The 13306-nt window shown below is 37.3% G+C and overlaps 1 protein-coding gene across 1 annotated transcript in view; it reads right to left on the bottom strand.

Annotated features, from left to right (window-relative positions):
• The window catches only part of LOC107581608 (collagen alpha-1(XIV) chain-like), a 123669-nt gene that overhangs the window by 62638 nt on the left and 47725 nt on the right, over positions 1–13306 (bottom strand). Inside the window, exons 8-19 of the mRNA XM_016267238.1 lie at positions 11560–11724; positions 11136–11297; positions 10889–11046; positions 10067–10196; positions 8779–8921; positions 8412–8541; positions 7455–7594; positions 5727–5853; positions 4231–4370; positions 1440–1572; positions 1130–1177; positions 902–1038 (exon numbers count right to left, since the gene is read on the bottom strand). Coding sequence (XP_016122724.1) covers positions 902–1038; positions 1130–1177; positions 1440–1572; positions 4231–4370; positions 5727–5853; positions 7455–7594; positions 8412–8541; positions 8779–8921; positions 10067–10196; positions 10889–11046; positions 11136–11297; positions 11560–11724 — 1613 coding nt within the window. The remainder of the gene's footprint in view (positions 1–901; positions 1039–1129; positions 1178–1439; positions 1573–4230; positions 4371–5726; positions 5854–7454; positions 7595–8411; positions 8542–8778; positions 8922–10066; positions 10197–10888; positions 11047–11135; positions 11298–11559; positions 11725–13306) is intronic.

Below are 13306 nucleotides of genomic sequence, written 5' to 3'. Positions count from 1 at the left end.
CATTAGCGGAGCTGTCCACCAATCCGTGGTGCTGAAACCTATATGCAGGAGATCGTCTCTCTTTATAAACTTTGCTGGAACTTTCCCTCAAATGAGGCGTGTTCTCCTTTACTAACTCTCTCAGATGTTCTCTCCCTCTTCTCACATTTTGCTCAGTGACCTAAATGGCACTTGAAAAGATAATGGAAATTCCTTTTTCCCAGTCCCATCTCCCTTATTCATCTCCTTTATAGCTTGACCTCCAATGATTCTCCACGAGAATTACAACTGTGGAGAGGTCGATATTCTGTACAGTTAGGGGCGATGAGTCACCACAGAGTTTGAATTAAACTTTACGCCATGAAAGATCTTAACCGTGCTAGATCAAGTTGCAGCAAAGTTAGCCTATGGTGCCACAAAAACAGCAGATTCCCACATCAGAAGAGTGGCCGTGTTTTAATTCACTCCCTGTGATTCCTCACCATATGATTTTGCACATCAGGAATCACTGTAGTATAAGACAAAGGGGGTTCCAGTACAGGGACACGCATTTGAAAAGGTCACTTTGAGCAAGACATGTCCTTGCAACAGATAATACAGGCAGCAGAGCTGCATCATTCAACTTCACTTACCCAGAGGAATATGATCAGCCTGCAGTCTAACAGCACAGAGGTAATAAATTTTTTCCTTATATTTTTATAGTGCAAGAGCAATATAGGTAGCTTTATGAAATAACAGCCTCGCTGGGACACAAATAAGACAAGTGTATGTTGCCCTCTTTATGCACTCTGATTCAGAGAAGAGAGTGGAGCTAAACTGCTCTAGAAGACAGGAAGATGATGATGACAGAGTGAGCTCGCTCTTGTGTTGTTATATTAACATTAGTTATGGATGTCTGTGTGCTGTGATTATGTTTACTCACTGTCTCTTCTGTGCGGTCTGCACTGACATATGTCACTTTGTACTGCTCCACGTCTGAGTCCAGCACCTCCCAGTTCACTTGCATACTGAAGGGGGTCTCCTCATCCACCCACAGGTTACTCACTCCCAGATGAACAACTAGATGATACAGATCAACTTAATCTACCTATCAATCCATCCATCAATCCAATGTTCAAATCTCAGTAGGATAAAGTCATATTTTTCTTACATGCTGTAGTGGAGGGGAAAGTGGTGGGAACTTCTGTGGTCCAGCCCACTGCAATAAAAAAAAGCAAAACAACACAAAACAAAAAAGCAAAGCAAAACAAAAACAAAGCACAAAAACAAATTAAAGCAAAAAAACAAACAAAAAATCAAAATCAAAGCAAAAAGCAAAAACAAACATCAACAACAAAGGACAAAAAAACAAAAAACAAAAACAAATCAAAGCAAAACAAAAAAACAATTAGTCAGTTTGATATGATGTGAAACTAGCTGGTTGGTGTTAAACATTTAAACAACATTACTGCAGGTCTTACATGTATTCTCGAGCACAACCACAACGCTGCTCTCCGTTTCGTCTTTATAGATGGCTGACAGTGACACCTTATACTCTGTAAAAGGACTCATGTTTTGAATCACATATGAGTCCACAGCTCCATCCAGCATCATCTACACAACACACAAACACGAAAGCACCCAGTTACAGTATAAACCAGAGTTATAATGACATTTTAATAGTGCTGAGATTAGGTCAGCCTGATTAAACCTCTTGTTTGGTAATCATCAACACGTGGTTAGAGAGTTAATTCAAATCAGATATTTTGGAATGCATGGGACAACTTTTTAAAAATAGCTTGAAAATTATGTTACAGACCAGACAAACCACACTTGACAGCAAAGAAGATACTTTACAGTCATTTGAAAAGATTTATCGCCAAGTGTCAGAAGGTGATGATAAAGAAAATGGACAATCCAATTCTGGAGCAAGGCCACATCTATTTCAGCCAAGATCCAAGAGTGATGGTTCTAATGAAGAGGCCCACCACAGTCATCATCGAGAGGATGCTGAGGTGTAGACTGGCAAATCATTTTCTTATGATTTTGTATGTCGTAAACTACAGTCTGCTTGACAGATGGCATTTATAAATGGAGAGGGGATATTTTTACAAAATTATTTGTGCGTCATTGTGCAGAACATAAGTCAACTGTATTTTCTGTCCATTTTTCAGAAAAAGTGATAGTAGCTGCAACAGATTACAATCAGTAACATCACGTTTTCTCTGGTATAAATGTTGGTGGCTGCTCACCAAAGCACCTACGCCATGCCAACAATAAGGCTGCATGTCCATCAAAGCGTTTTTAGCCAGCTGAAAACGCCAGGCGCTCTGCTGAAAACGTCCAGCTGTGAGCGCTTGAGAGCGCTTCTGCAGAGAAGCGTTTTTTTTTCAGTTGAGACACTGTGGTTGCTATGATACTGAATAACAGCAGAAGTAATGTGGCAGATGCATCTTGAATGAAATATAAAAAGAATTATTGTTCATATCAATATTCGTAGCAGTTCGGGAATCCCTTCCAGTACAGACATGAATACTCAGAGACAAGCAATATTAACATCTCCTCCATTGTTGTTTAGTCGTAGTACAAGCAGCATGTGTGACAGTTGGTCGGAGTGGCATTTGTCCCGCCCCTCCTCCACTATGATTGGACGGCTGACTCAAAAGTGATAGTGATAAGCGCTGCATTTTATCCAAAGTTGAACATTCTTCAACTCTCGGCACCGAGAAAAAAACACCGGAACGCTCAGCGCAAAAAAGCCACTCAGTGCTCGGCATGCTCCTGGTGTTTTAAAAAACACAGCGCTCCCATTGAAAACAATTGAAAAAATACGCTAACCTCAGGAAAAAACACTTTGGTGGACACGGGGCCTAAGAACATGCATTTAAAAGCAAGCCTGCTATCAAGAGATCTTTGGATCTCAGTCAGCTCTGGGCCGTCCCAGCAAACTCCTTTGAGTGAATATGTGTTTCTGGACTGACTCCTCTGCTCTAGGACATGAAGCTCAAGCCACATTCCAGTTTGCCTCGCAGCATTTTATTATTTTCTGCTCTGGTGGCTCTTGGTAAACATATCGACCTGCAGTGCTATCTATAAAAAACAGCTGCACTGACTCCTGGCCAGTAATAAAAACTTTCTCCGTCACACACGCTTGTGTTTGTGGTCACGTGTGTCAGGGATAGAGGTGACAGGACGTGTTCAGTATGCTGCTGGTTGTTTTGGTGCTTGTGAGTGCCAGTGACTGGCCATTTCTAATAGAGAATAAGAGTTGGCCCCAGGCTCTGGGTTAGGAGAAAGTATTGATTGACTCATAAATCATTTTCAAGAAACTCATAAAATTCATATTTCACTTTCTATTTTTCAACATATATATATAGTTTGTTGAAACTAACATCTAGCAATGGATGTTGAAAACAGCAAGTAAGTCACAATTGAGAAACACTGTAGAAAAGTCAAAGAAAAACAGGAGAATTCAAGGATTCAGGGTTTGGCTGGTTAGCATGTGCCCCTGCTGGAAGATGGCAAGACTCCACCATCCTACTGCCAAAAAGCATCGTCTCCACTGACAGACAAAATGCTTTTGTAAGCCACATTAAACATATTTAATTATGTTATAGTAAATGTTTTGCCAGTGACCAACTGATTTATATATGTATTTCTTTTTTTAAGAGTTCTTATAAGCATGAAACAGACTTATTATACATTTTATATAGTATATTATATTATATTACATTACATTATAGCTCAAAAAGTTTTTTAATGTTTGTTTAAGAAGCCTTTTATGCTGACCAAGTCTGCATTTAATACAGAAATATTGAAATACAGTAATATTGTGAAATATTATTAAAATTTTAAAGAAATGTTTTCTATTTTAATATATTTTAAAATGTAATTTATGCCTGGGAAGGAAAAATAATAATATGCTGATTTGGCAATCAAGCAACATTTCTTTTTTTTTTATTAATGCTGAAAACAGATACATTCAGGATTATTTGATGAATAGAATGTTCAAATAAAACAGCATTTATTTGAAATATATTTTATAATAATGTTAAAGTTTTTAATGTCACTTTTGATCAATTAAACACATCCTTGCTGAATAAGTAATAATTTAAAAAGAAAATCTAACTGACCCCAAACTTTTGTTTTATATTATATTATATTATAAATATAAATATAATGAAAAAATAAAGAAATAAAATTAAAAAAAGCAAAGCCAGGTACCCTCTAGCTGTAGCACATCACTAATCATTGTACTGGTAATTGACTGACCTCTCTCTCTTCTCCTCCTTCAGTGGGTGACCAGTTCATCTTATAGAGCACCACATCCCTGGCAGGATGTGACCAGCTGACCCGGAAACTCTCTGAGGTCACCTCTGATGTCATCAGGCTGAACGGGGCCGGCACAAGCTCTGAATGAGATAGAATCAGACACGGTTATGCAAACAAAGATCCTTGACTAAACTATAATTAGTTTGATCACAAAAATGGACAATTATGTTTAAAATTGTTTACATACTAAAACAGTAGTTAACTGCTAATAGTAATAATAATCATTTCAGTATTTTATCTTGTGTTCCAGTAAAATATGCAAAAATCCTTGCAACAAGATAGATATACTTGAAAATTTGTGTAAAATAGTAAAGGTTGTTTTCATAGAATATATTTGGAATTAAATATATTTGTATTACTCCAATGTGGCATTCATTTCGGTCTGTTCCTTTGACCATTTCTCCTTTTGTGTTCGACAGATGAAAGCTATTAGGCTTTGACATGACATGAAGACGAGTAAATGATGACATAATGTTCATTTTTGGGTGAACTAATCTTTTAAACTATTTAATGTGATTTGGTGAATGAATTCCTGAACATTCTCATTTCCGCTTTCCACAGAGCAACCAGCATTTACCATGACAATCACTTTTAAATTCAAATGTATTCCCTAGAAATTTCACCACAAAACCTGATTGCTACAATGACAATGTCAGGACACCCACAGAACAATGAAACTCAGGAAATGAAGGCCCAGATCTATTATAGATTCCAGCAGCCAATCAGTGATTACTGAATGTAACAGCCTGCCTAGAAAGTGATGCTTTGTCCAGGACAGAGAAAGCATCCATTCCTGCTTTCCAGCTGGAGTAAACTGCAGACTTTGTGTGCAGCGGATATTTCAAATTCTGTGGAGGAGGAAAATACGACAAAATATGCACATACATGTACATGTTAAATCAGCATTGCGGCAAGCAGACAATATTTGTTTTTGCCGGGCTCATGATAATGAATACCAATGGGCCCTGTCTGTTCTGTGCTTGGAAAAATAATTTGCAGAAATCCACACCCACCGCCCAGCATATGCTGGCATTAGGGCTGTGCAAATAATCAAATGTGATTGTCTGGTTCTGTGATTAGTAGTAAATCTCCAGCACGTACTTTCAGATGGAGCAGCATTTACTACACACAGCCGTAGTTCACTGACAAGCTACATAACCACAGGCGATTCATTGCCGATAATGAACGCGATATTGCGTAGCTTGTCAGTGAACTACGGCTCTGTGTAGTAAATGCCGCTCCATCTGAAAGCATGTGCTGGAGATTTTCTACTAATCACAGAACCGGCTTTACTGACGAGATGCACATGACAATTGCATTTGATTATTTGCACAGGCCTAGCTAGCATTCTTAATACAACCAACAAAACAGTATAACTGAATTCACCCATTTAAAAATTTTTAAGTAGTTAATTGGCAAGGATCAAACAGTCTCACTTGTAGTGAATCCACCACTGAGTGCCTCTGATTGGCCGGCATTGTAGAGAGCAAAAACTGCAACGGTGTACTCTGTTAAGGGTGACAGGTTCTTCAGGTACACATTGGTGACTGGACCCAAATCCACCTGGAGAGAAGAAAAATAATGCATACTGCATTTATCTTCATTAAATTATTTATAAAGTAATTAAAGTGATCAATAATATTTGGATTAATAATTACATTTAAATAATTTGGATATTCGTATAATTACAATAACAACACAACCCTGCATCTTGAAAAAAAAAATCAGTTGATTTACAAAAAGGCCTAATATTACTTAATTTGATGATGCTAAGTTAAAAAATATAAAAAAGATTTTTCAAATGACATACGTAAGTATCAGCTTTAATTTACTTATTGAAGGCGTCCTATTATGCTCTTTCACAAAGTCTTGATTTTGTTTTGGTGGTGTACTAGAACAGGCTCCCATACTAGGTTGAAATGAATAAACACATTATTTTTTACATATTTTACATTATTACAACACCTCTCTATCCCAGTCTGGCATGAACGGCTCGAATAGTTCCTGTATCAAATGAAGGCCCGCCTTCTGAAATACGAAATGTGCTGTGATTGGTTAGCTGGGCCAGTGTGTGTTGTGATTGGCGCCTGGTTGGGAAATGTCACGCCCCTTACCATAGCCGCTTGCAAGCTTCAGTGTAAATATTGCGTCAATATCAAATCAATTTGAGCGCGATTTAAACCCGGATGATTGTAACCACTCTAAGTTCGTCTGCCTTGGGAAAGCTAGCGTGTCTCCGACATAGTGATAACACTCGGTGCCTTCTCTAGTGAAGCTCAACCAGGTCTCGTCCCATTCGTCGGTATTTGTGATATCACAAATCCCGGAAAATATGCGTTGTAGTCCAAATGAGTCTGTCGTTGTAGTTTTTGAAAGGTGATTTCTGTTAAATAAAATATCTCCTTTTGAATTGGACTTTGAGCTTTGTAACTTTGCAGATCTTTTTTATGCTCAAACAGCAACATTACAGACTAACTAAAGTTGAAAAAAGTGAAAAAGCATAATAGGACCTCTGTAAAATAGCAAAAGCAGTCAAACGGCAAATGGCAAAAAGAAATATTCAAAATGTATCATTTAACTTAAATTTGCACAACAGTGGGAAAATATGTTAAATACTCCATTTAATGTCAAAGAACTTTAGATTTAAAACATTTTTTTATTTATTTTTGTCATGTTTACATTTTCCTCTGTTGCTGGTCATAATTCTAACCTTGAAATCAGGATTAGGCATATTATAATGTCATATACTGTATGTAAAAATAGGTTAAGAATTGAACAAATAGGCCTAGTTATAACCTGGCTCAGAGGAAGATAAGAATCATGCTGTCATTTTTCTGGTGATTAAGGGAAAATACAAGATTTCTTAACCTCGCAAATGGTTGTCAAAAGCAAATGGTTGTCAAAATGCACATCATATTTTGTGAGACAGTATGATATGCTAGAGCAAAAAGGCACTATTTTTGGAATCAGCACCCCAAAATTAGTAAGAAACAAGCATTGGATTTCATTCAGTAAACATAATGCAGGAACTTGTAAGTACTAATTTACTAATATTCGATCATTTGAATAATTGTATGTACTATTTATCTGATCAACAGAGTGTGAGAGTGAATGAGTACATGTTTGTTTAATAGAGAAACGAGTGCTTGTCATGTAGTGATCACCTCACTGGTCTGGACACCATCTGTCTTCATATACATGACACGGTAGCCCTTAACCTTACTGGATGCTGCGTCCCAGTTGAGTCGCACAGAGCTGTGGTCAACTTCAGTGACCCACAGGTTATGTGGAGGTCTCAGGGACACTGCAGGAAGACAGGGACTAATGATCAGTCACTGACACTTATTGAATATTAAGTGACATTGTCGTAACATTGCAGTCACAATGATTTTAAAGCACTTTTTAACACAGTTCATTAATTTTCCAAACAACACATTGCGTCCTTGTCTTGCAATTTGCAACTCATGAGAATGAGAGTGTTAAGACAAGGTAACATCTTTAATTAAAATCTGCAGCTGGTAATTTCTTTCCTTTTATTCAGCAAGGACAGATTCAACTGGAGAAATTAATGCTGAAAATACAGCTTTGCCATCACATCAATTATATTTTACTGTTATTTAAAACTGCACTGATATTTCACAATATTACTGTTTTTACTGCATTTTGACCAAATAAAAATAGGCTTTGTGAGCATAAAATATTTACTGTATTTCAAAGATGTTAAATAACTTAAAAACACCCCAAATGTTTTAACAGTAGTGTAAATGAAAATGCTGTGTGAACATATAAAATGTACATCTTAACAGAATTTTAATATTGCATTGAACATTTTTGGTTTTACATAACTTGGTTGAAACCAGGTTTGATTTCATTGAAAAAAAAAGCCATTTGAGATATAGTTCAACTATTATTTAAAAACTGAAAATATTGAACTATTTGATCTACACCACCCAGCCCTATTGCTTGGTGCACATTTAAACACATTATTGTGTTTATTAATGTGCATTATTCTGAATTGAATTCAAAACAGAACCATTAAACACTGGACATTGTACAAATAAGAGTAGGAAAGAAAACTGATTGCATGTTTAAATTTAAAACAGATTGGCCTGGACACTCACTGGTGGTCTCCTGAACAGTAGCGGGATCACTGGCCTCCTCTCCGAACATGGCATAGACTGTAACGGTGTACTCTGAGTCAGGAATCAATCCAGTCAGTTCCACATCAGTCACCGACTCATCCACCTTTAGCTGTATCCCAAAAACAATGGCAACACCTTTAGAGCAGCATAATGGCTGCTGAAATACAGATCGAAGTGCAACCAAGGGAACTCAAACATGATGAATGCTATTCTTCTTCTACAGCTCCCATGAAAAGAGTGTAACAGCAAAGCTACTATTTTGGTGGAAGTGTCATAATGCCGGCGCGGGCTTAACGTTTACTCAAACACAGACAGTCACACTCACAAAGACAATTTGCAGCCTCACCTCTCTTTCATCTGTAGTCTCACTGCTCAGTGGAGCGTAAAGGATCATGTACCCAGAAGCCCCTTCTGCATCCCTCCAGCGGGCTCTCATGCTGTTGTCTGTCACATCGTACACCTTGAGATCACTCACTGTTGGCAGAGCCACTGAGATACACACATAAATACAAATTAGACATCCATACTTAACGCAGACAGACAGTGTTTTTTTGTGTTTGCATGTGAGTGAGTGTGTACATTGCAATCATTTTATAAATCCATATTTTTATCTTATTTTACAGTAAAAGTACAGAAAACAATATAAATGCATGTGAGAAAATGTATAATAATAATGTATCATTCTTAATTATTGTCAGGGGGGAAAATCTAAGATTTAAGATTTAAATTTTTAATTAATTTATCTTAATTGATATGTAAGTGCAAGCAAAGTTTTATAAGATATTAAGACTACAAGAATGTAATTAAACAATATATATTTAATTTAAAATTGAAACATTTTTAATAAGGACATGCATTTTTAATACAATTTTAATATTTTTTAAAGAATAATTTATAATTCATAATATTTGAAAGAAAAATAATGCTTTAGAAAGTGTTAATAAATGTTAAAGTTAAAATGTTAAAAAAATGTTAATAATTACATTTCATTTACATGATAAAATTTTTATTTGGTCTGTTTTAAATCCAAATTACATCTCAGAAAACACGTTTTAATATCTAACACAATTTAGCTTCTCATTTAAATCTTGTTTTACTGGAAAAATACTGATTATGAAAACTATTTTTTGAAGTGTTTGTGTACAGTATCTTGAGTGTTTTTTTTTCGGTTTTGGATGTATGTGTAAAAGATTTGCAAAGATCACAAGTGTGTTCTGAGTTGGATTCTGGGAAGAGTGTGACTTTGATGGCGTGTGAGAGAAGCAGAAAATGTTTTCATTCTGGAACAAGCACACATGAATAGTCTTTAGCATAACTCTATATTCCACCAGAAACCTAAAAGACTTTAAACATCCTAAACAACCACTAAATACTGCAGACTTCAGTCCTGTGTTCTTGAGTTGACTGACATGCGTCTGCTCTAAAGTAGTGGTTAGGAAATAAACATATTGCATATTAGAAGGTGATGAAAGAATTACAGTAAAGGGCATTTAGGAAAAAGAAATAGGCATGTAGTTTGTGGGTAATTACTGTTTTACAGTGAAATGGTGTTGAAGGACACGAGGCTGTAACGCATGTGATATGAAATGTTCTGTAGTCAATGTTGGTCGTGGCAAGTTTAGAGTATGACTCACGCGTGATCTCGCTGCCTCTCAGAGCGTCACTTGCTGCGCTGCGGTACACAGCGAACACAGCAATCTCGTATTCAGTCAGAGAGTTCAAATTCTGCAAGACGACTGATTTCTTCGTGCCACCCACCACAATCTGTACAGCATAAAAACAGTGGTTTGTGATGCCTAGCACAGCAGTTTGGAGAATGCTTGTGAAAAATAAGACCAAAAAAACTCTGCAGTGTTTAATAATGTGGCACATATTGTGCAGCACATAATGTGCAGCACATAATATTTATAGTATCGTGCTGACACCTACCACAAAGAAAAAAAAAACTGGAAATAGACCAAAAGATAAAAGAGGCACTAAAAGGTATTTTGACATTTAAGCCACAGTTAAAAATGTAAGACTGTCATTGCTCTAGATAACAAAATATCAAACCAATCAGAGTTTATTTTAAAGAAAGAACACACAAGAATGACTTCTAAAACATCTGGTGAACATCAGCTGACTTACGTAGTAGGACCTCTGACTATAAGGTCATCTACTGTATCTTCCAATAGACATTTTGGTAAAATGTGGCCATACAATGTAAGTCAGTGGGGCTGAATGTGGTTTAGGACCTCATAGACTTTCATTATATGGGTCTTTTTTGTTCTACAGAAGAAAGAAATTCATACAGGTTTGGAATGATTTGAGGATAAGTAAATGATAAATGATTTCGGGTGAACTATGCCTTTAAGTGGCTTTTAGGTGGAAGGTTTGGTTTCGGATAAACTTAGTGGATGTTTTGTCGCATTGCTAATAGTTGAGTAGCATATTTGAAAGTTGCTCTGATTGGTCACCTCTTCCAGAATATCTGCCCCGGTTGGATGGTAAACAACTCGATATTTTTCCACACTGCCAGGCGTATGAGTCCAGGTCACTCGAAAACTGTGTGCAGTCACCTCAGAAGTGACCAAGTCTTGGGGTGGAGACGCCGTCTCTTCAGTGGAAGAATCTCCTGTCAATCATGAGGAAATCATGAGGCTTTAGATGCCTTCCACACATCACATACTGTATCTAAGTTTAAACAGCAATTAAAACACTCACGTTTAATTTCTTTGTCTTGTTGCTCCACTCCATCACACACCTTATTGGTCAGCCCATCCACTATAGTGCTCATGATACTGAAGTCTGCCACATTATAAACGTGTGTTTCCTCTGGTTCAGAGGCGATGGCCTTCAGCTCGTTCTCATCAGCATTCTTCACACCTACGCACAACCATTTTCACACAGCTCATATTCCATGCTTCTGGAATATTTATAATAAATAGCTTGTGTTGATCATGTGTCTGTGTTGACAGTTTACAATCTTTTGGAAGATTTTGTAAATACTTATTAGCGATAAAATTCATAAATGACTTCTGAAAAGCTTTGTTTATTTTTCACTAGCTGGATACTTTTTCTACATACTGCATATATTAAACTGGATGAACTAGTTTACACAAAGATGCATTAAGGAATCTTCTAATACCAATGGCAAATAACTCGACTCCAGCACTTCTCAGGGTCTGAGCAGGAGGGATAACATCATCCTGGGATTTGCCGTCAGTTATCAGAATTCCAATTTTGGGAACATTGCTACGAGCCCCAGACTCAGGTTTGAAGCTGTTCTCCAGGATGTAGGTAAGAGCAAGACCTAGACAGACCAAAACATTAAATGAAAGAGTTTCAAATACACAAATACAAGAAAAAAAGCAATTGTGACCAATAAAGTTGCAATTACAAGTAAAAAAAAATAAATTTAATTATGAGTAGTAGTCACAATTGTGAGATATAATGTCAGAAATCCAAGAAATAAAGTCGCAATTGTGAGAAATAAAACTGCAATTACCAGAAAGTAAGTCACAATTGCACAGTTGCAATTTCAAAAAATGAAGTCATGATTATAGTACAAGAAATAAAATCGCAAAAAAAAAATAGTTTACATTTTACCAGACACAATTATGAGAAATAAAACTGTAATTACGAATCACAATTGTGAGATACAAAATCGCAATTACAAGAAATAAAGTCGCAATTATGAGAAAGTATTTTGAGATATACAATCACAATTACAAAAAATGGTCATAATTACAAAAAATAAAGTCACAATTGTGAGTAATATAATACAAACATTTTACAAAATCACAATTACGAGAAAGCAAGTCACAATTTTGAGAAATAAAATCGCAATTACAAGAAAGCAAATCAAATTGTGAGACATTAAGTCACAATTATGAGAAATAAATTCACAATTGTGAGAAATAAAATTGCAATTACGAGAAAGCAAATCAAATTTTGAGACATAAAAGCACAATTATGAGAAATAAAGTCACAATTGTGAGAAATAAAATCACAATTACGAGAAAGTAATTCACAATTTTGAGATACAAAATCAATTATGAGAACACAAGTCACAATTTTGAGAAATAAAACAATTATGCAATTATGGGAAAGTAAGTCACAACTGTGATACATAAAGGTGCAATTATGATATATGAATTTGCACTGCTACAATAAATAGCACCAATAATGCCTGATCATGTTAGACTGGGTGGTTAGCGAATAAAATGCAGGTTCTGCCGGGGGGGAGCCTCGAAGAAACAGGTGGCACCCCCCGGGAGGGTCCAGCCTGCTTTTTTGAGAGCTCCGCTGGTTTCGAAGTGCCGGCGGGCTTGGGCATCCCAGGAGAGGAATTCCTCACAGTGACCGTAAGACCAGTCCGCCCACCGCCAGAAAAAAGAACGCCCCCGGCTGCCACCAGAGGGAACTGCAGATCTAGGCAGTGGCACGGGCACTCCGCCCCTTTGCAGGTAACGGAGTCCGGTGCGCAACTCCGAGATGGTCATACCCCCGCAATGGGAGCATGAGTCATCCACGAAAGCCACCTCAGCGTGCTTCATGCCCAGGCACAAGAGGCAACGATCGTGACCATCACCCAGCGCCAGGTAACAACCGCATCCAAAAACGCCCAGGTGATACGTTGTCTATAGCAAGACCCACATCGTCTTTACAAAGACGTAACGTCAAATTTGCCACGCAACGTCGTCTTTAAAAAGACGCACCCGAAATTGCTCTTTTAGGGGAAAAAGCTCTTTTAGCGTGCTGAGGCGCACAGGGGACATGATCATCTGCAACACAAACAGGGGGTAGTGCAGCCTGATGTGTGCAACCCACTCGACACGGGAAACCACCACCGCTGAAGCGCCGTCCGCCAACACGAAGAGCTCTCTAAGAGT

Source organism: Sinocyclocheilus grahami, unplaced genomic scaffold, assembly GCF_001515645.1.
Source record: "Sinocyclocheilus grahami isolate Dianchi unplaced genomic scaffold, SAMN03320097.WGS_v1.1 scaffold36.1, whole genome shotgun sequence".
In the NCBI taxonomy this organism is placed as follows: Eukaryota; Metazoa; Chordata; class Actinopteri; order Cypriniformes; family Cyprinidae; genus Sinocyclocheilus; species Sinocyclocheilus grahami.
Note: the sequence above shows the minus strand (reverse complement) of the source record. Positions and strands in the feature narration are given on the sequence as shown.